This window comes from Cyprinus carpio, chromosome B1 (genome assembly GCF_018340385.1).
Source record: "Cyprinus carpio isolate SPL01 chromosome B1, ASM1834038v1, whole genome shotgun sequence".
NCBI lineage: Eukaryota > Metazoa > Chordata > Actinopteri > Cypriniformes > Cyprinidae > Cyprinus > Cyprinus carpio.
Window position 1 is genome coordinate 6733566 of NC_056597.1, and position 23615 is coordinate 6757180.

Sequence of the window (23615 nt, forward strand, 5' to 3'; positions counted from 1 at the left end):
TCCTTAATAGCATAAAGGAACAACTGTATTTAAAATGCTAGAAAATAGAGATTCCATAGTTTCTGTTACATCATCAAGTTGTTCTAAGGTTTTGGATATGCTAAGGAATTGGGATACATCAGGAAGATTACTTACAAAGCAGTCTTTTGTGGTAGAAGTGATGGTTCTACCATACTTGTAACAAGAAGTAGTATTTACAGTTTTAGCTATACGAAGTTTGCACAAAACTAAATAATGATCTCCAATATCATCGCTTGGCTGCATAATTTCAGCACCATCAACATCAATTCCATGTGACAGTATTAAATCTAAAGTTGCACTGAAATATACTTCAATAGAAATTTAATTCTTGGGACCGGAAGTTATTTTGGGGGTTATTTTTCAAACAACACATTTAATTATGTTTAACATAATCATAAAGTGTGATCTACCAATCTGAGAAGTTGTGGTTATGATGGAAATGGAAATTGGAGCAATCTCTGCAGCGGTAGCAGGGACTCTAATTAAAGTAACTAGGTATCCTATTTAAAGTTACTGTTGTAAAGTCTCCTTTAAAGGGGTGGTTCAGTGTTTTTTTTTTCTAGGCTTGATTGTGTTTATGGGGTGCAGTCTAACATGTTAATGCATCATTTAAAAAAAAAAAATCATTATTTTTCACATAATTTACCTTTATTCCACCCTGCCCTGTCCCTTCTCTGAGAAACGGGCTAATCATTTCCTTATTTTATATATCGGCTAAACCGCCTGTAGCGTGCGTCTAAACGGCCCGCCCCTCACCTCAGCGGCATGTGCTCTGGTTGTATTGTAAACAACGGTGTCATTAATTTTGCTTATTAATTTGACCCGATTGAGTAGCAGAGGATATTATTGAAGAGGATCGTGCAGAACCTGTGCAAGCACAGCTTTTAATGGTAGGCCTATGTTTTTTGTTTGTTGTTGTCTCATACTTTTAGATACGTTGTTATTTACCCCTGATCAAGTTAAAACCTGGATACATAGTCACAACCCCTCCCAGTGCTGTGCCAGATCCCACCATGCTGCCCAATGTGATCTGTTCGTACCCGCCTGGGATGGACGCTTCAGGGTCCTGTTCCTTCTATGGGTTGTCCTTTGACTCCTCGCCAGTGCCTACTTACCTCTTTGGTTCCTGTCCAAGATGAGCTCCTTCATCACATTCAGAAATTGTGGCAGTTGGATACAGTTCCTTACCGTGAGTGTAAAGAAAGTTACTCATTCCAAGCAGGACCATGAAGGCCTTCAGCTGCTTGACCTCAAGGCCCTTACCCTAGAGATCAAGGGTGTTCGTCGCCTTGCCACTCCTCTTCTTCGTCATAGAGATATGCCTCAGTTAAATGCTCAGAGAGATTCAGTCCTGCCTAACCTTCACAGCGTGGAGTGGCATTTGCTGAAAGATCCTGAGAAAGCGAGACCTAACGAATGGAGATGCGGAGACTCCTTGAGACTGGAGCTGTCCGGATAGTGCCTGCTTCCGTTCCTGATACCCCTGAGTGTTGGTACATTCCTCTCACCACATTGTTAGCCACAATGGGAAGTCCTGTCTCGTCTTTAATTGTTCCCATCAGTACAGAGGTCAGAACCTTAACCAGTACCTACTGCCCGGACCTACCCTTGGAGCCTCCTTGTTAGGTGTCCTCCTTCATTGCCGAGAGCATCCTGTTGCCGTGACCAGAGATATATAGGCGATATTCCACCAGATCTGCCTCCTGCCTGACGATCGTCCTCTACTCTGCTTCCTATGGCGAGATCTGCAGATGGATGAGGCTCCTTGGACCTTTGAGTGGTTGGTCCTACCCTTCGGCACCACCTCCAGCCCTTGTTGTGCTATCTACGCACTCCAGCACCACACTCGTCAGCACCCCTTAACAGATGAGGAGATTCGTATCTCTGTAAAAAAAATGTTTCTACATAGATAATTGCCTCCAGAGCCTACTTACTGCTGATGCAGCCCAGAGTCTGATTGATCGCCTGCGCACTATCCTTTCTGGGGCTGGATTTGAGATCCAGCAGTGGGCCTGTAACGATCCAGCTGTAATAAGTCACCTACCTCCTGAAGCTCAAGCGACTAGTGTGGAGTTGTGGCTGATCCAGGAGAAGGCAGACTTCTCTGAGTCCACATTAGGGTTGAGTTGGAATTGGCAGTTTGACACCTTGCTACACAGTATGACCCTCTGGGACTGCTCCTTCCTTACACAACCTGTGCGAAAGTGATCGTTAAGCACCTTTGGAACAAACAGAGAGAGTGGGACGATCCCAACCTGCATCCTAAGCTTCTCCATTCCTGGATGCAGTGGGAAGAAGAGCTGCCTTTCTAGTGTCTCTCTTCCCCTGCCTTATGTCCCCCCTGTAGTTAGGACTGAGGGAGTGCCTCTGAGCAAGCCTATGGAGCCGTAGCTTATCTATGTACCTTTGACCCAGCCGGTCAGACCTACCTGTCCTTCCTTATCGCTCATTATCATGTTACCCCTAAGAGAGTACACTCCATTCCCAGATTGGAGCGCTGCAGGAGCTTAGTCACAGCCCAGTTTGCGAAGTTGCTGGCAAACGCGTTGACCTTGACTATCCAGTCTAATGTGCTGTGGACAGATTCTACGACGGTCCTTCAGTGGTTAAAGTCAGAGTCCTGTCGCTACCGAGTCTTCATTGGCAATAGGATTGCTGAGATCCAGGAGCTTACCGATCAGTGCTCTTGGCATTATGTTAACTCTGCAGATAACCCTGCCGATAACCTCACAAAAGGGAGATCTCTTTCCTACCTTTCATGTGGGATGGATTGCTTTGGTCCTTTCCTAATCAAGATTGGTAGACATACAGAGAAGCATTGGGGTGTTCTGTTTAAGTGTCTTACCACTAGAGTCATACACTTAGACTTACTCCCTACTCCCATCCAAAATACAGGTGCTGGTCATATAATTAGAATATCATCAAAAAGTTGATTTATTTCACTAATTCCATTCAAAAAGTGAAACTTGTATATTATATTTATTCATTACACACAGACTGATATATTTCAAATTTTTATTTCTTTTAATTTTGATGTTTATAACTGAAAACTAAGTATCTCAGAAAATTAGAATATTGTGAAAAGGTTCAATATAGAAGACACCTGGTGCCACACTCTAATCAGTCAATTAACTCAAAACACCTGCAAAGCCTTTAAATGGTCTCTCAGTCTAGTTCTGTAGGCTACACAATCATGGGGAAGACTGCTGAATTGACATTTGTCCAAAAAGACGACCATTGACACCTTGCACAAGGAGGGCAAGACACAAAAGGTCATTGCAAAAGAGGCTGGCTGTTCACAGAGCTCTGTGTTCAAGCACATTAATAGAGAGGCAAAGGGAAGGAAAAGATGTGATAGAAAAAAGTGTACAAGTAATAGGTATCACCGCACCCTGGAGAGGATTGTGAAACAAAACCCATTCAAAAATGTGGGGGAGATTCACAAAGAGTGGACTGCAGCTGTGTCAGTGCTTCAAGAACCACTACACAAAGACGAATGCAAGACATGGGTTTCAGCTGTCGCATTCCTTGTGTCAAGCCACTCTTGAACAACAGACAGCGTCAGAAGCGTCTCGCTTCAAAAAGGACTGGACTGCTGCTGAGTAGTCCAAAGTTATGTGCTCTGATGAAAGTAAATTTTGCATTTCCTTTGGATATCATGGTCCCAGAGTCTGGAGAAAGAGAGGAGAGGCAAACAATCCACATTTCTTGAGGTCCAGTGTAAAGTTTCCACAGTCAGTGATGGTTTGCGGTGCCATGTCATCAGCTGGTGTTGGTCCACTGTGTTTTCTGAGGTCCAAGGTCAACGCAGCCGTATACAAGGAAGTTTTAGAGCACTTCATGCTTCCTGCTGCTGACCAACTTTATGGAGATGCAGATTTCATTTTTCAACAGGACTTGGCACCAGAACACAGTGCCAAATCTTCCAGTACCTGGTTTAAGGACCATGGTATCCCTGTTCTTAACTGGCCAGCAAACTCGCCTGACCTTAACCCCATAGAAAATCTATGGGGCATTGTGAAGAGGAAGATGCGATATGCCAGACCCAAGAATGCAGAAGAGCTGAAGGCCACTATCAAAGCAACCTGGGCTCTCATAACACCTGAGCAGTGCAACAGACTGATCGACTCCATGCCACGCCGCATTGCTGCAGTAATTCAGGCAAAAGGAGCCCCAACTAAGTATTGAGTGCTGTACATGCTCATACTTTTCATTTTTATACTTTTTAAGTCGGCCAAGATTTCTAAAAATCCTTTCTTTGCATTGGTCTTAAGTTATATTCTAATTTTCTGAGATACTGAATTTGGGATTTTCCTTAGTTGTCAGTTATAATCATCAAAATTAAAAGAAATAAACATTTGAAATATATCAGTCTGTGTGTAATGAATGAATATTATAAACAAATTTCACTTTTTGAATGGAATTAGTTAAATAAATCAACTTTTTGATGATATTCTAATTATATGACCAGCACCTGTATCTTAAATTGTGTTCCGAAGATAAACAGCTTTTAGGGGTTTGGAACGACATGGGGGTAAATGATTAATGACAAAATATTCAGTTTGGGGTGGAGTATCCCTTTAATGTTGAATTTCAGACTCCATCTCAATCTGTAAAATTGGTGAAATGCATTTTTCCCAAGACGATGAGAAAAGAGCAACCAAAAATGATGATTATTACCACCTGTTAGAATTTTGATTATTATCAAAGATTATTGTAAAGAATTTACTCACCCAATGTAGACCTATTGTTTGACCACAATGAATGTTCAACACAGAACCTTAAGAGTGGTGGGTGGACCAGTGCTGGTGGGTGGGTGGACCAGTGCTTTTCTGGCAGTCAGAACATTAATTTTTATAAACTTTTTTTTTTTAATTAAATTAAATTAAATCTAATTTAATTAGTTAATACCACTTGATTAGACACAAAGTCAAACACAGTTTTGCATAATAAACAAGAGAACATTCACATGAACAAAATCTTATTACCATAACATCATAATAATTTTATAATTTATATTTAAATGGCTATGTTCATTAAAGACATGATTTTAATGCCAGTTATGGGTATCAACACTGTTCTTGTCCCTTTAATGAGAGTTTAAATCTTATCTTTTTGTACCACAGAGAAATCATGCTGTTAAAAAGGTTTTGTCCCACTCTCCGATTAACATTAAGATGCTCTGAATATTATCCATTTTCATTGTGCAGAAAAAGTTTCTAAGCATCATAAAATAACACAAATATTTCCAACTGGATGACTATGGCATGAAAGTTCCACTTGTTTCCTTTTCAACATACCACTTGTTTCCTTTTCAACATACCACTATAAATGTACCACTTTTTTTTAGGCTTTTCAGACAGCAAAGTCACACAATAACAATGATAGAATGTGTATTTCTGCATAATTTAAAATAATAATTAAAAGAAAACAATCTGAGGCTTTGACAGAATAGGACATTTCGTGTTTTCTGTTTCCCAAACTTTCATTTGTTTTGATTCTGAATTAAATGGCATGTCAGTGGCCTCTTGATGAATCCACTAAATCCAAGTGTACTTTAAATACATTGCCATACAACTAGCCCTTTTAAGTTTTTGACCCCCAAAAAAAGAAACATTTCACCCAAAAATAATTTTGTCATAATTTACTTACCCTCATGTCATTCCAAAAACCATATGACTTTCTTTCTCTTGTGAACACAAAATGACTGTGACGATAAGGGATACTTACATGAATGTTCAGGCTGCCCTTTTCCACACAACAAACTAAATCTAATCAAAAAACTAAGATGAAAAAAAAAACTAAGTCTATCAAAAAAAAAAAAAAAAAAAAAAAAAAAGTGTAAAAAGAGAGTCTTCTGAAGTCATATGAGAGCTTTTGCATGAGGAACAAACCAAAATTAAATTTTGGTCTCTGCCACAGATCTCATATCCTGTTTTATGAGATTCAAGAACCTGTCAAGCTATAGTACTTTGAATTGTTAAGCTGAAATATGTGCAACCACAGAAAACAGAGGGACTGATTATGAATTTACCTCACTTATAGTAACCACAAACGTTGTCCGGACTACTTTTATGGTTTCTTATAATTCTTTATTTTGGAGCTTGCCAGCCACTAGTCACTCTCTAGCTTTATCATATGGAAAAGATCAGCCAGGGCATTCTGTTAAACATCCGCATTTGTGTTCCATGGAAGACTGAAAAACCACGTAGCTTTGGAACAACATGAGAACAATGCGTACATTTATGGATGAACTATTCCATTAAGACTTCTATTTAGCTTACTTATACCAAAACAACACATGGTTTAATAATTTATCAATATATTATAGAATTCTTAATTATAAGATGATGTAGGTTCAAGGACGATGCCAAATGGCACAAGCCCTGAGACACAATGTATAACTGTCCACCATGTTGGCTCTGTCCTGTGGACCAGAGAGGGTTGCAATTGCATGTGAACTCCTTGTAGCACTGCAAGACAGCAGCAGGAGCGCCACACTGTCTAGGAAGTGACATCATCAGCTCCTGTGAGTTGTGTATCAGTGCTCTTAACTTCTTCCAGCAGGTGTAGTTATGACACCAGTGTTGTGTTCTAAGTACTTTCAACTTAGTGATCTTACAGAAGTTAAAAAACTCATTCTCCTTGTCCTCCCAGTCATCTTCAATTTATTTTAATCTTAATGCTGAAGCAAGAAGTTTGTTGCAATGTTAATGTCATTATTAGATGCTCTGAGAGCTTCTTGGGCATCCATCCTTGAGAAACCCATCTCCATTAATCTTGCAACCTGGTGATAACAGCAATGTATCATTAAAAAGTTAGTATATGGCAAAACATTATATTCAAACAAGCAACCCATGATGCTGAACAAATAGAAGGTGGAACTGAATTAGTTCACATAAAAATTAAAATGTACACACTCACACAGGCCATCCAAGATGCAGATGAGTTTGTTTCTTCATCACAACAGATCTAAAGAAATTTAGCATTATATCACTGCCTTACAAATCAATCCTCTGCAGTGAATGGGTGCCGTGGATTATAGTTGTTTGGTGAGAAAGTGATGTAATGCTAAATTTCTCCTCTTCTGTTCTGATGAAGAAACAAGCTCATCTGTATCTTGGATGGCCTGCACGAGTGTACATGTTCAGCAAATTTTCATTTTTGGGTGAGCTATTCCTTTAGTAAACTGAGATAAAGACCAGAATCATATGATCTTACCTGCTCCTCAGCAACAGCTGTGTTATCCGGCGGGGGTATATAGGGGGGCTGTTGCGGCTGGGGACCCTCATGGTGCCGGTTCTGTCCTCTGTGCCTTAGAGTCGGGAAGAATCTGTTCCAATTCAAGAGACCTGTCTGCTGAATTAATGACAGGAATTCTTTTTAAAATCACCATGGAATAAAAACTGACAATTCCTATTTTTATGGAACACTGCAGTGTTTATCATCAATGATCATACATTTTATTATAAATGTGCACATCATTTTTTTAATTTTTACATTATTTCACATAGCAGCAATTAAAAAAAAGTCCCACCCTACATTTTTTTTTTCTCATTTGAGAAGCCAGTTCATATATATATTCAGATATACAATAAAGAAGCAAAGCGTAATGTAATTTCTACTTTATATAACTTTAAAGACAGTTTATCTTATTGTGTGTTTCTATATCTCATCTTACTGTAGTCCAGTAGAGGTAGCTTTTTTTTCTAAATTTCTAAATTTATTTAAAAACGCCAATAAAAGAACAACTGAACAACCGGCAAGCATTATCCCTACTTTATATTCATAATCCTACTACAGGTTTATCAGCTACAACGCTAAAATACTCTAGGCCTAATTCATAGCTACACATAGGACTTAAAACATGAGAGAAAATTCTATGCTAATTATCCATATCATTTCCAGAAAATAACAGCTTTTCTCATTTTCAGTTACATTTTTATCAAGGACAAAATAATTTGTGCTTTTATCAGGTATCCGTGATGAAACCATGTGGCTGTCTGTGTTTGCTCACAGGAAACCATTAACTTCCTCTTGTTCAGAAACATTGAGAGAAAATAAATAAATTTAAAAAAGACAAAAAAACAAGACACATCACTGAACATCTTTTCCAACCAGAAATACAGAAATGGGGCTAGCTGAATGATTGCAGTCTGGAAATGTAAGCAGATCTCAATCACTGTTTTCCCCGCAAAAGCATGGCTTGTGATCAAATACTATTTGAACATAGCCTATCAAGAAAATACTTTAAAACTTATAAAAATGGAAACTTCTTCCAACCCATTTAGAATATATATATAAATTATATCAATTATTGCGCAAACTTAGCAGATCACAACTAAGGTGACTGTATAATATCTGAACAGGTAAGCTTATATAAAATACAAGAAAAACACCTATAAGATAAATAACACAAATAGTAAATATAGCTGCAAGCAGCAATTACAGGGCCAAGCACTCCAGCTGCAAAATTAGGAGTTAAGTATGGCATGTAGCATCAGACCAAATGCAACGAGTAATAAAAGCAATTTTAGGATGATTGTATTTGAAATGGCAGAAAAATCATGAATTCAGCCTCTAGTAATATGATTAAATGGATTATCACTTTTGACCTACAGGTGGCGGTGTAATTAAATCATTTTAGTGTGTTCTGTGTGAGGTGACCACGGCACACACAAAGTTTGTTGTCATTATGTCAATTTTTGCAAAGATATAGCCCCAGACTCATTTTGGCGACATGCCTAAAATTTGTAATGGAGCTGTATGAAAACGATTTCATCAATCGACGGCACAGTCGAAAGATGATCTGACTCGATTTTGATGAAAATCGGACCAATGGTTGAGGAGGAGTTAGAAAAAGTAGGTTTTTAACATAAACCAAAATGGCGAACAGGGAGTTCAGATTTCCTACAAAAAAATTGGTATGTCTGTTGTCGGCATGACCCAATGAATATTTTGAGACCAGTTTCATTTTTGATTGCTAATGCAATCAAAAGTTATTAGCATTTTTTGGAAATTTCATAATTAAAGGTTAATGAATGACTTATTACACTTGACCAATAGGTGGCGCTGTTACCAAATTGATAAGGGCTGGCCAGTGTGACAATGGCACATTCAAAGTTTGGTGTAAATATGTCCAACCTTTGCAGAGATACAGCCCTCAGATGCAGTTTGGCACCTTTCCAGCAAATTCGTTGATGCGCTTAACGAAAACCGTTTTGTATATCGACACAAAATCCATAACTTTTTGCCTACATGGGAAAACTGGGTATTATTCGACTCGGCATGATGCACTTAATCTAAAGACACCCGTTTTGTGATTTTTGGCCAAAGCATTCAGAAGTTATGAGCAAAAATATGCATTTTCCATATCTCCTGACCACTAGAGGGCACTGTGCCGAAACACAGCAGGTAGTCTCAGGTCATGCTTGTTATAACACACACCAAGTTTGGTCTCAATAGGTCAAACCATTGCGGAGATATAACCTCACGTCCACTTTTTCATGCTTTTTGTAGAATTTGTTCACGTGCTATTCGGAAACGGTATGACTAATCAACTTGAATTCCATTACTTTTTGCCAGTGTGGTCTGAAGATGATCTGGTTCAATTTTCGTGACAATCGATTAAATGGCCTAGGACGAGTTCAAAAAAGTAGTACCTTCGGTGCTTGGCCCCTAATTTGCATAAACAAGCTGAAAACACAGGACATAGCACAGGAACTCAAATCAGTAAATCATTATTTTTGTGAGTCTGACACCAATTTGTGAACTAAAAGTTCAGCAATAAAAGTCAGACCTCTGAAAGATGTGGTTGAGATAGTAGCATCTCTACTTACTTACTTACTTGGTCACTTGCCAACACTGAATAACAAGTACTGGTGAATAATTTTTTTTTTTATTCTGACAATAACACACTGCTACATCACACTGCTGAGATATTCTCAAGCAGAGGTTCTCAGCCAGGGAGCTGGGAGCCACTCGGAGGCTCCAACAAACTTCCAAGGGGCTGCAGAATGACTTAAAATGACTAATTCATATATTTTTATGAATACAATTAATATTCCCATTATTCATATTTTAAGTAGAATAATCAAATAATCGAAATTAAAATGCTAAAAAGACATAAAAGTCACATAAAATGTTTTTTTTTTTTTTTTCACCCAATAAATATACTGAAGGAGAAATCTTGCCTCATTAGTGTTGGACAGAAGGGGTTTTGAATCAAAAACTTAAAGAACGACTGTTCTAAACCTTGGCCATAAGTGAGATGTTCTTCTGACCTTTGGAAGGAGTAAGCTGTATGCCATTCATGGCAAGGCTAGTTCTTCTGTCGAGTGAAGGGGTTGTAGATTAACCCAATGGTTAAAAGTCTGGACTGATAACTAAAATGCTATAAGGCAGTCACCCCAGGTAGTTCAGAACAAAAGTATTGTAGAAGTACCTGAGCCTGTTGTTGCTGTGCATTTCTCCTGAGGTGTGCCAGCTGAGACAGGAGCAGTTGCTGGTCCAGCATATCCATCCTCTGCTGTCTCTGGATGTCTAAAGTAGCGCCCATTCCCAGCGGAGCTTCCGCAGTGGGCTCAGAATCGGAGAAGACCGGCTCTAGGAGCACCGAACTAAATCTGGCTGCCCATCCTGGAACACGTATGAACCTCTGGACTGCCAGCTTATTACTATAATACAACATGCCTGCGATCTGGAACAGAGAAATTGTAACAGGAGAGGTTACCATAAAAACCTCGACAGTAACACTGTGTCTACACCAAACACAAGTGTTTTTAGAAATACCATGTAAGCCTTGCAAAACAAATCTACAAGGAGCCAGATTAAAGAGACAAATCAAAAGATCTTTGTTGCTTTTAGAACATGTCTATAAGCTTTGAAGCCATCTATAGTATATGTAAGTGTACTTCTAAAAGCTGACACAAATTTTTCCCTCGTCCACAGTGCTTAATTTGTAAATTGCGAGGTCCCTGACCAAATCAGGGTAACGGATCCGGCATGTGATTAGAGGAAAAAGTAACGGAGCATTCGTGCAATCACATTGGTGGACCTGTTTAAGTGATAAGCTGCCTTTTAGTTGCTTTTATTAGGTTTCGGTCATAAAAAACCTGGAAAAACCATGAAATTTTAAAACAGAAATTTCATTTCACAAATCTATGTATAATAGAGTCAGGTCCTGAATTTCAGTTTGTGTGTACTGTATGTCGCACAGGGGCGCCTGCAGTTTTTTTTTTCTTCTTCTTCTGAGGACCAAATGATCAGTGAGAGCAGAACGAATGTCACACATTTTAAACTCAACAAAATGGGAAAATACATCTATCAAGTGCATGTTCACAGAGGAAAAATACAGAAAACAAAACAGTGTTGGCCTAGCCCAGTCCTTGTCCGACAGTTTATCAGAATTACCGGCCCGAGTACGACCTAAGCCCATATTTTTTCTCCTTCGCCCAAAACAGATGTTTCCGCTATTAAAATGAAATTAAAATAATTCATTTAGATTTTTTATTAAGTTAATTTATAAAAACATTTGGAGCATTTTTTGTTTGTTAATGTATTATTATTATTTTTTTAAGTAATGACCAAGCGTCCAGCGGGAGACAGTGAGATGATCAGCCTATATTTGATCAGTTTAGGCTTCTCAACTCATCACGACTTGCCTAAAATAAAATCTATAGATATAAAATAGTTCAATATCACAATGCTAGTTTAAACATTTACCCTAGATAAATGTGCTCTGTTAGGCGCATATATCCAAGCGTTTTTGCAGAGAGTGGAAGCTAAGCGCTCTGCAGGACATGGAGGCGCCAGCACGGTCACTTGCATTTTTTTTTCTAACAGTAGAAACAACTTTAAATAGCCTATGCAGTCATTTATGCTCATAAAGGTAAGAGTAATACATCATCATTCGGAACATTAAAAGGTCTACTTTTATGTGTAGGCTACACTCACAATATCAACAAAATGTTGTGCTTTTATAAAATAAAGAAAACAAACAGGATGCGCTTTCTTGCTTGCTGCTACTGAACACTAAACACCGTCGAGCCGTCTTCACAGTCACTGTAGCACAAAGTCCGTCCCTGATTAAATAATAAGCCCGTTGGGTCCAAGCTGAAATGCAGGGCTCTAAAGTGGATATTCACGATTGAAAAAATAAGAAAAGAAAAGAGAATAGAAGAAAAAAACATAAATTCTGCTGGTGAAAATGGCCACTTATTGACAACACAACTTAATTTTCTTAAAGTTAGCTCTCCATACATCAGTGGTGTCCGAGCGAGATGTTCGGTAAATTTTTCTGACTGACAACCGACGCTCGTTAGCCGATCATTAACAGTTAACAACAACAACAACAACAACAAAAATTAGAAGGTTAAATTAGATTTAAATAAATTAAAACTTAGTACATGCGCAAATAGCAGCACAAACATTCACACATCACGCACTTCACGCACCTGCAGCGCATCTGTGTATGGAGAAAAACAGCATATATATAAAAGGAATAGAATAAACATTCCACTTAAATAATAAACATATTAACAAAACCAAATAAAAAACAGCATGACAAGTCTACACAGAGTTCCTTGTTATTTTTGTGACCACGCCACAAAGGAAACCGAGAAGGAAAGCGCACCCTATTTGTTTTCCAAAAGCACGTTTAGTTTTTATTGTGAGAAAAAAAAAAGAATTATATATATATGTGTGTGTATATATATATCCGGATCTGGCTTCGGCTTGTTCTTGCACAAATTAATCCCTGCTTGTCCATGAAAATGGACTAAATGCATTGGTAGTTCATTTTGCTAAAAGAGCCAATGTTCTTTAAAATGAGAATTTTCCTTCTGATACCACAAATTGAATCAGCACACCATGTATTTTTTGTGACAGGATTAAAATAAAACACTACAGTATTCGTTTTAAAAGTAAAAAATTAAATAAAAATGTCTTCTGACCCAATTTCCTGTTTTAAAAAAAAAAGCTTTGAAAATGGCGTCAAAGACTGTACATTACCCAAGAGTGTTCACTTGTATTGCTATGAATGGGAGGAACTACAACATGCAATACGGCACTCTAGAAACAGTTTTTGTTATTTCATTGTGAGTTTGGCAGCTTTCGAGAGTTGGTATTTCCCTGTTTAAGTAGAGTGGAGTTGGTCATGCATGCCGTAAATAGGCACCTGCATGAACCGACTTGGACTGAAATATACTTCAATAGACATTCATGAAACTAATTCTTGGGGCCAGAAGTTATTTGGGGGTTATTTTATTTTTCAAACAACACATTTAATTATGTTTAACATAATCATAAAGTGTGACCCACCAATCTGAGAAGGTGTGGTTATGATAGAAATGAAAATGGGAGCCATCTCTGCAGCGATAGCAGAGACTATCTAGTTAAAGTAACTAGGTATTTAAAGTTACCATAAAGATTTTTTGCCATTAGAGCATACCACATGCTTTCTGATAAATTTAAAAAGACACAAAAACTCAGAATTAATCTATTACATAATCTGCGGTTCTCTATGCGATGACTGGATTAAAAGGATATTTCACATAAAAAACAAAAAAAGGAGAACACTTGTTCCAAACCTGCTTGACATTCTTCATTCTAGAAACACACACACAAAAAAGATAATTTGAATTATTATTATTTGTTTGTTTTATTGTAAGTCGATTGGGTCAAAGTTATTTCACACCTCATAAGCTAAACATTGTGCTGACTAAAGCAGTTATTTCTTCAAAATATCTTCTTTTGTGTTCGCCAGGAGAAAGTAAGTTACACAGGTCTGGAACAACATGGAGTAAATGATGACAGTATTTAAATTTTTATTTATCTTTTCCTACTAGAAAGCACCATCACTGAATGCTCTAATGGTAAATCTCTAACGTAGTGATAGTAATAGTAGCTTTTACCAGGTGAACTCTTTTCATTTCCATAGGTACAGCAACTTCTCAGATCAGTGTATCTTGTGGGTTGAATTTCACCACATACATGTAATAATCATACTTAGTAAGGACCATTACTAATGCAAACCAGGAAACAAAGAAACATGATGCAGTTTTAACTGAGCCACTTTATACTTACTAGTCCACTGCACGCAACCACCCACATGTAGGCACTTGAGGTCAGGAGCTGACGACAAGATAGCAGAACAACAGAAAAACAAAAGAAATTCAGAACTATGTGAAGAAAGCACTTTCACACCCACAAAGAATCTTTGTAGCTTTACAGACCAGTAACGCTAACTCACTAAATCATCCATAAACTAGTGTGTGATATAAAGAAACATCTTATATGATGCAAGAGAGAAACAAAAAATATGAACATTAATTTAATGAAACCTCAATTTTCTATTATTACAAGATTAAAATTACACTGGTTAGTATAAATGGGTATGTTTGTGAATGCATGACTGAAAAAGACTGTAATGGTCAAAGGTTAATTTACCCTTGTTTGTTTTTCTAATGAGTAAGTATGCAACTTCATTTGTTATCACTGATATCTCAAATTAGCTCAAAACCCGACCAGAGCAGAGACCACAACGAATGGGTTCTCAGGTGCTAGAGTTTCTCATGACTTGTCTCTGTTATCCTACATACATTTATCCGTGGTTTCTAATCTTGCAACAAATAACTGGTGTTTTCTGAGAAAAAAAAAAAAAACCCTGCACATTTTTAGCAATCTGAACCTCATGTTTTGTCTTCACTTGTTCATCAAAAGATGTGCCAAATGTTACTTACTATCTTAAGATCTTAAGCAGCAATGACATTTAATTTTTGTGTGTAGCTTCTGAGATAATCTAGCTAAGTGGGAAGTCTTAAAGAAGTACAGAAAACTAATGTGGAGATGATTTGTGAAGGCAGTCTGAGCTCACCTGTGCACCCACAATGTACGTCAGAGACTTGTTTGTGATTGAGATGTGGCCGAGAAGTTGAGTGACCTGAACACGTGGGATGGAGCTGTAGAAAGGCACAAAGAGAGCAAAGACTGGGCCCAGTCTGAGAAAGAGAGAGAAAACGAAGAGTTAGAAACCTTGTTGTCAGATGACAATACAGAATGAAAATGTGCAAATGTGCCCATGATGAACAAAAGGGGAAATCTCTTTAAAATCTAGTTTAAAACTTCCCTTTAAGTAGAACATAAAATTTTCTTTCCTTTCCATAATCGTTATTTTCCAATGTAATGTAGACTAAAACATTTTTATGAACAATACATTGGTAAACAGTCACTTGTTTTTCTAGTTACTTTGATAGCACTTCATATAGTATTATGTACATAACAGAGGAAATAAAAGGGGTACTAAGTAGTATGGTAGGGCATTTCATTGAAAATTTATCGGTTTAAATTGCCCCATTATGGATTTTTGAAAATTACCTTTCATGCAGTGTCATCCTGCAAAGTTTTAAATCTGAAAGTGTACCATGTATAAAGTCACTGTCTCTCAAAAGAAAGAGTCGACTCTGATTCATTTAAATGAGTCGTTTTTAAAACGAATCCCAAGACGTTTCATGTTGACATCAACATGAAACATTAGCATATTGCCCGCCCACTTGTTGGTCTTTTCCCATTAGTCTGAATGAAAATGCAAATTTATTCTTTGCCACTAGGTGCCGCTTTTAGAGTGGTAAAATAGTAGTTTCCCCGGTAACGCTGTACACAAAAATGTATCATTAAGTGAATCGTTTGGGAATCGTTGAGCATGTAAGGTAAAAATAAATGCATATTATAAGACAATGAAAGTGTTTTTTGACATTTCAACCTGTTGTTGGGGACTCCCAAAACCAAAATATGAACCTTTCATTACCGATATTTATCTATTATCTACAAAGATGATGTAACAAACGAAAAAGAATTTATTTATTATCTACAAAGATGATGTAACAAACGTTGTAATCACGGGAAGGAGGAGGCGGGAACAGGCGAACATTCAAATAAAATTTTAATAATAAAATAAACACAAAATAGCGCAACAGCCCCTCGCGGACGACTGTTGCGCACAAACAGAAACAAAACACAAAATAAAATCCAGGCCTGGGCCTCTCTCGTCTTGCACTGCCGTCACTCCTCCTTTTAACCTTCCGGAGCTCCTCCGTGGGACTCGAGACTGGTGAGTGGTGTCACTAGTGTCGCTCATTATCACTTTCACTCCACCGGCCTCGCTCCGTTCCCACGGCTCTCGGCCCTGCCCCACTTGTCACAGGTGATAGATAGCAAGGTCTCTGTTAAGCAGTTTTTCAGATAGCCTAAACATCAAATCCTCATTACGACATACAATGTCGCAACAATCATTACAAAATTCAGAATATGGTTTATCAACCATTTAAGAAGAATTACAAGTGGGGTAAGAGCTTAAGCAAACTAGTACTTCAGTACTTCAGTTCAGTTGACTTTTTCCATTTGCTATTTTCACATAATTTGAACTTCCTTTCTACTGTTTCCTTCATTAAAAAAAAAAAAAAAAAAAGATAGGACTTGTGCAATAATTACCTTACTAAGTCTCAAACTAGGTCTTTGTGATGTAAGAAACTAAACATTTGTTTCTAAATGCGGATTCAGTCCAGATTAACGGTAACTATAATGTCTGACGTAAAAATATAGTCACAAGATAATTTCACTTCTCCAAATAGAGTTAAAGAGAGAGTTCACCCAAAACGGAATAATCTGTTATCATTTCCTCACTTTCACGTTGTTTCAAACCTGTATGAATTTCTTTCTTCTGTTGAACAAAATAATCGAACAGTTGCTGGTAGCCACTGATTTGCATAGTTTTTTCCATACTGTGGAAGTCAATGGTTAACATCAGTCTTCAAAATATCTTCTGGTGTTCAACAGAAGAAAAAAACTGAACTATCTCTTTAAGCAGACTCACCACAATGCTAGAAAGAGAGAGAGAGAGAGAGATAAGAGAAAAGAGAGGAACAGAGTAACAGACAGTGAGAAAGAGGCAGGAAGAGATGCCGAACTCTTGGTTTGCTGCATTTTACGCTGCTTTAAAAGTGTGATATAGAGATTTAGAGTAGCACCAACGAGTGAAAATCTGATCTTAACTGGTAAGTAAATAATTGAATTGAATTTTTGATAAAAAGGGCAAAAGAAATGAAAATGTGTGTTTTGGAAAATTGTGTAATTAAAAGCCCAAACATTTAAAAAATATATATTTCTGTAAAGGTTTTTTTTTTAATCAAATTTTATGGTGACCATGTGTGAAGTTAATTTATATTATTCTTCACTGCTCAATGGCCTATGACAAAATATTAAAGTTTCTGCAAAAGCTTTTTTTAAAAGCTTATGAGTGACTAGATTTGCATATATTTGATTATATGGTGACACTTTACCTTGGTTAATGAATTAACGAAAATTAAATACTATCCATTTATTACAGTTTTTATTAATCTTGTTAACATAAGTTATTAATAAAAATACAACTGTTCATTGTTAGGTTGTTTTAGCTCAGGTCCATTAATGTTAACAGATACAAAAAAGTACATTTTATTTGAATAATGTATGAAATTAAAATTTACTAAGACTAATTAATGATTTACTATCTTTCACTGTTAGCTCATATGAACTAATGTACTTAACTTATGTTAACAATTGGAACTTTATTGTAAAGTGTTACTGATTATATTTAATTGAAAATATGTGTGAATTTGTCATTTTTTCAGATGTCAAAAAAAAAAAAAAAATCAGAAACGTAAAGAGAAACAAAGCAAAAGAAACGTGGAAGAGAAACAAGCCTCCCATGAAAAAAAGGGAAACAGCTTAAAAATGACAGAAGTCTACACATACTTACTACGATCAACAAAACTACTATTCACAGTAAAACTGTACACTACCATTCAAAGACCTAAAGTCAGTAAGAAATGTTATATTAATTATTACTTCCATCAAGGACAAATCAAAAGAATAAAAAGTGACAGTACAGACACTGTCACTTTATAATAAGGTTTACAAAAGATTTAAATTTCAAAGAATCATAGAAAAAAATTAAGGTTTGCACAAAGAAATATTAGGCAAATATAAATTAACTGTTTTCGACATAGATAGTAAAAAGAAATATTACTCGTGCATCAACTCAACATATTATATAATGATTTATGAAGGATCATGTAACACTGAAGACAGGAGTGATGGCAGCTTTGCCATAAATTACATTTTAAAATATATTAAAACAGATTAAAGTTATTGTAAATTGTAATGATATTTCACAATATTGCAGTTTTTACTGTATTTTTGATCAAATTAATGCATTAAAATAATCCTTTGCCTCTCTCTACAGTGATTTCTCCTGTATATAACTAAGATGGGCCCAGATTTAGAGCAAAACGTCTCTTGCAACAACTTGTATGACCATCGTCCAGTGGCCCGAATTCTCATACCTCTGGCCTATTCCATCATATGTCCAGTGGGACTTTTAGGCAACGCCCTGGCTCTTCATGTGATCTTCCGCAACATCACCAAACTTAATTCCATCACGCTTTATTCCGCCAACCTGGCTGTGTCTGATATCCTGTTCTGCCTGTCGCTTCCCCTACGAGCAGTTTACTATGGCCTTGGCTTCCACTGGCCCCTGGGGGAAGGACTATGTAAAGCCATAACACTGCTCTTCTATTTGAACTGCTATGCTGGAGTAAACTTCATGACTTGTCTGGCAATCGATCGTTTTATGGCACTGGTGTTTCCTCTGAAGCTGGCCAAATTGAGAAGAGTGAAAAATGCCCGATTAGTGTGTCTGGGCATATGGCTGCTGGTGTTGGCCCAGACGCTGCCTCTCCTGACCATTAACTTGACCAAAACGGAGCATGACAACAGCATCACCTGTATGGAATACCCTAATTTTGAGGGCCTTTTCAAAGGGCTGCCCTACTTGCTGATTGTTGGGGTAGTTTTAGGCTTTGGAGTCCCACTGGTGACAATCATCGCCTGCTACTCTATATTGACCCGTCAACTACATCTAGCAGCAAAGTCGAACCGGCTGACAGAACGTTCTGGAAGGACCAAAAAAGCAAGAGGAGTGATCGCAGGAGTGGTATTTGTGTTTGTGGTGTGTTTCAGCCCATACCATCTAGACCTTCTGCAATACATGATCCGAAAACTTATCTATGATCCAGACTGCAAGGAGCTACAGTCCTTTCAGATATCCCTGCATATTACAGTGTGCCTTATGAACTTAAATTCGTGCCTGGATCCCTTTGTTTACTTTTTTGCATGTAAAGGCTACAAGCAGAAGCTGATGAGAATGATGAAGTGGCAGGTTGGCACCCACTTCTCCAGTGTTGGAAGAACCTCACATGAAAGTTCAGGCACAGGCGATGCGCGCGGCACACGCCGCAACACAGGAATAACAATGAAGAATATTAGAGAAAGTCAGTAAAACAACCGCCAACAAAAGCCAACATAAGGTGACGAAAAGTGATAAACACATACAGTATGTGGCTCCGAACTTGAGACTTAAAAGCCAAGAACAAGGCAAAAAAAAGTCACAGACAACTTGTCTTTCCAGATTTTAAACAGCACATACTTCATGAAACAGATGGATGCTTAACAAGCACTGGCATCAAAGTGGAGAAAGAAAAAATACTTCATGCAAAAAAATGCTGCAAAAAGACTATAGTCCATGAAGTAAATATTGACTATTTTTCATTCAAAACATAACTGTAAAGGGTCAGTTCACCAAACATGAATATTCTGTCAATATTTACTCACTTGTTCTAAAACTGTATGACTTCCTTTCTTTTATGAAACATAGAAGATTTTCTTATTTTAATTTACAATTGACGTGAAGAGTCACCAAAATGGTCTGATTACCAACATTCTTAAAATATTTTCTTTTGTGTTTGAAAGAAGATGGAAAGTCACAGGTTTGAAATGACATGAGGTTGAGTACAGTTTTATTTTGGGGTGAACTATTCATTTTAGAACAGTTAATGGTTCACACATAAATACATGAATCATTCCTAAGTTTTAAAAAATAGCAAAATAAAGCTATTGAACTATCAAAAAGTTCTGATTGTGAAAAAGTTTCAAAGATGAGGATACTTCATCAAACTTTTAACACATTTTTTTTTGTGATTGATTGGGTTCTTAGGTATATGGCAAATTTAAGTAAGAAGGCAAATCGATTTTTCTCATCAAAAAAGAAAACCACTTTCACAAGACCTTGTTATTTCAACATGTATTGCTTTCATAAGTTGATGAGATGTTGTTTTGATGCCAGTAAAGAATACTTTCATAACAATACAATGACACAAGAAAGTTAATCTAAAAGACAACGTCAAAAAGGGAAGTTGACGTTTGTTCCACAGGAAAGAGCAACATTTTCACATATAAAGTGTTGCAGGAATACATACATTGTGCGCTTACAGCAAACAGTCAATGCACGTAGCAATACTGTTGAAAACCTCTAACGGTTTGTAAAGACCAACTGTTAAAATGGTGTAGAAAGTCGTGTCACTCACAGTCCAGCTGGAAGAACATCCACTTTTAGTTCAAACATGAAGCGAAGAGCCTCTATCAGCAGCAAGTCCACAAAAGCAGAGAGAATCCATGCTCCAAAGAGGAAGGACTAAACATCATAATCAAAAATATGACAATGTTTTAGATTTATACAACTTTTTTTCCAAGAACTTCATGAGATTTTAACAAAAAGGGGGAGGGTGGGATGAGTTAGGAGGGTTAAAGTCATCAGCATGTGAATGTAGAGTAGGCAAACATGTTAAAAGAAATGATTGGTAGCATATGAAAGGGCTTTAGACTTCATTAAAAATGACATGTTTTGTTTATAGCATTTTAACAAAACATAAATTGTAGGTTGAATAGCAAATCCCACGCCCTTAAACATCTTTAAAAATGAGTCAACTGATTGCCAGATAAGATGAAGGCGTTCCTAGTTTCTGTGTGACCTTCAGGCACAGGTCAGGCCACCAGTTTAAACTGGTTGGCGTGAACAGCACCATATTGGTATTTTTGAATATCAAATTCATCCAGAAATTATTTACCATTTTAAATTTATTTATTTATAATGCCATACAATTTTATGTAGAGAATGTTTTTTAGAAATATGGTGCAAATCTTACATGTCTATGGTATAGCAAAGCAGAAGCATGTTGTGTAAGTACTTCACAGTGTATTGGAAATGTCACCTGTCGACAACACATTTTGCAATGTCATATTAAAAAAAAAAAAAAACAGGAAGACACACAACAGTGCTGCTATTCAAACTTACAGCAAATTTGTGGCTGCCAAACCTTCTCTCAAAAATACGAAAGTTGTAAATAAGCAAACTGCTGCAGAAAGTGTCTTTCAGGTCCAAGCAGATGAGCCGTCCACTCACCAGCCTCCAGAACTATAAGCGAGCCATAGAAAACACACAGGATAATTGTGTTTAGAAATATGATAAATATTTCAAAATATGCTATTAGTTGTGCAATAAAATTATTGTTTATATCTGAAAACTGTCCAGAATGCTTGGCCTATAGAATGACTGATAATGCTCTTTTATGACCAATATGATACAGTTTATTTGTAAGCATCTAATCACCAATATATAGAAACCACTTTTGAATGCCACAATAGCTCATTATTATTACTAACCACAGTAATAAATAAATAAATATATATATATATATATATATATATATATATATATATATATATATATATATATATATATATATATATATATATATATATATATATATATATATATATATATATATGTAAAAGGGCAAACATTCTAAAGCCATATACATTGTTAAAATGTATGCATTATTATATAGTGCACTGAATTCTTTAGGTCAGCTGGTTTAATATCTCACCTGCTTGCCCTGCCTGACAGCCTGGAGGTTGTATATGAACAGATCCTGGTACTGAGGCAGAAGCACAGTCAGCAGCACAGTCAGGACTGTAGGAAGCAGCAGTAAGCTCTTGGACAGGGGTGCTTTATCTGTAAGACCCAGCACAGATGTTGTACTGTTAAATGTGTCATCAAGGGAATTATAACTTCTAACATTTGTTATGTCAGCGGATGAATGTTAATATTCCAAATGGAGTGATTATGTGAGTAGACCAAGTTCAGTCAAACACACTGGTTTGTCACCACTTACGTATATTACCATGGTGACTACAATTTCTTTAAAATAATTAAATTAAAGAAATAGTTCACCCAAAAAATGTACTCACACTCAGGCCATGTGTGAATGGGCACCTTTTCGGTTGGAGCTTGTTTATTTTGGTGATTTTAAAAATGTTTCTCAGAAATCGCTTACTGCACCTTTAAGACGTTTTACTAACGTTTTAAGAACCGTTCCTCCAGTGAAGAAGTCCATCTCCTGTTTACATTAAAATCTATCCACATATTTGTTTAGAACTGTTTTGGCTTGTAAAAAGTTTAAAGTTTGAGTAAAAAAGTCTTTAATATGGATTTGTTTCTTACAAGAGCATATTTTGACTTCACAACATGTGTGATGTTTTTATCAGCTGTTGGGATTCTCATTCTGACGGCACCCATTCACTGCAGAGCATCCCATGGTGAGCGAGTAATGTAAAGTTTCTCCAAATCTGTTCCCATGAGAAAACAAACTCATTTTTACCTAGGAAACTATGGTTAATATGGTAATTTTCATATGGTTTTCTAGGACAACTGTCACTTAAGAATGTAGACTGTTAAAACTGATATCAAAAATAGTATTCCAGAATAAATAAAGTCATACAGGCTTAACACATCATGAGGATAAATAATGAATTGTCATTATTACATCAATAACAATCAGTCAGTGTTGAACTGAAGCTCTTTGGTGGTGTTTATCATGAAAGTGGTGATTATGGTGATTTCAAGAAAAGTGCACACAGTCTCTCATGATATCGGTTTAGTTGTGCGTCATGTCGCATTTCATCAGGAGCGCACGATTTCACACCCACAACTTTATAAACGACATCAACACTTCCTGTCTCAAAACTTGAGCAGAGGCAAAATAATTTGAAGGCAAAGATGATGTGTGAAGTGCGATAAAACTCGGATGAAGGTCATGACGATGACTACGCTTTAATCTGAATGAATGACAGCAGGATCTGATCTACATGACATGATGATTTTAAGCTGTACTTACACAATCCCCTCGAACCGGTGGACGTGAACATCATGCCACTTACACGCAGACTATAACTAAGAAGACTAACAAGATGACGAACCAAAGGCACTGGATTTAAAACGTAAAAACAGTAAAAGTTAAAGGGAAATCTCGCTAGGAGAGAGCGAAAGGGGAAAGGGTATGCGGATGGCGCCTCGCAAGAGACAAACTTCATCCGCGTCACTCCTACGAAATGAGCGTTTTCTTTTACTGTAGCCACTAGAGGCCGTAAGTTAGTGGCTTTACTAGGACAGGTAAAGGTTTGAAAGGTTTAAAAATGATTTAGCATGTCAAAGATTCAAATTTTTATGCAATAATTATGATTTACCAAAGCATGGTTTGTTATAAATAGCATAGCTGCTTACCTAAGAACTATGTTTTAAAAGTATAATCCGGATCACTGTTATGTTTGTAACCCCTCACTAGCATCTTAACAGCCATATTTAAAGCTAACTGTTGTTTCTG

General features: G+C 37.0%; 2 protein-coding genes across 6 annotated transcripts; one reads left to right on the plus strand and one right to left on the minus strand.

Moving 5' to 3' along the window:
• Positions 1-4582: 4582 nt before the first annotated feature.
• On the minus strand, positions 4583-23346 carry ubac2 (UBA domain containing 2). 3 transcript variants are annotated; one of them, XM_019070366.2, is made up of 9 exons: positions 23130-23346; positions 21840-21967; positions 21248-21367; positions 20481-20587; positions 14897-15020; positions 14107-14154; positions 10466-10720; positions 7243-7377; positions 4583-6808 (listed from the first exon to the last, which is right to left on the minus strand). In XM_019070366.2, exons 1-9 carry the CDS (start codon positions 23323-23325, stop codon positions 6701-6703), a joined length of 1221 nt encoding a protein of 406 aa, XP_018925911.2. In that variant the 5' UTR covers positions 23326-23346; the 3' UTR covers positions 4583-6700. The 3 variants fall into 3 exon arrangements, with proteins under 3 accessions (XP_018925911.2, XP_018925910.2, XP_042572310.1); XM_019070365.2 differs by having other exon boundaries at positions 7243-7380; positions 23130-23344; XM_042716376.1 differs by lacking the exon at positions 14107-14154 and having other exon boundaries at positions 7243-7380.
• LOC109052929 (G-protein coupled receptor 183-B-like) lies at positions 16884-20260 on the plus strand. Of its 3 annotated transcripts, none has more exons than XM_042716377.1 (3): positions 16884-17072; positions 17688-17878; positions 18302-20260. In XM_042716377.1, the coding sequence occupies exon 3, from the start codon at positions 18326-18328 to the stop codon at positions 19394-19396; it is 1071 nt and encodes a 356-aa protein (XP_042572311.1). In that variant the 5' UTR covers positions 16884-17072; positions 17688-17878; positions 18302-18325; the 3' UTR covers positions 19397-20260. The 3 variants fall into 3 exon arrangements, with proteins under 3 accessions (XP_042572311.1, XP_042572312.1, XP_018925909.2); XM_042716378.1 differs by having other exon boundaries at positions 17688-17874; XM_019070364.2 differs by lacking the exon at positions 17688-17878 and having other exon boundaries at positions 16886-17072.
• Positions 23347-23615: the final 269 nt, after the last annotated feature.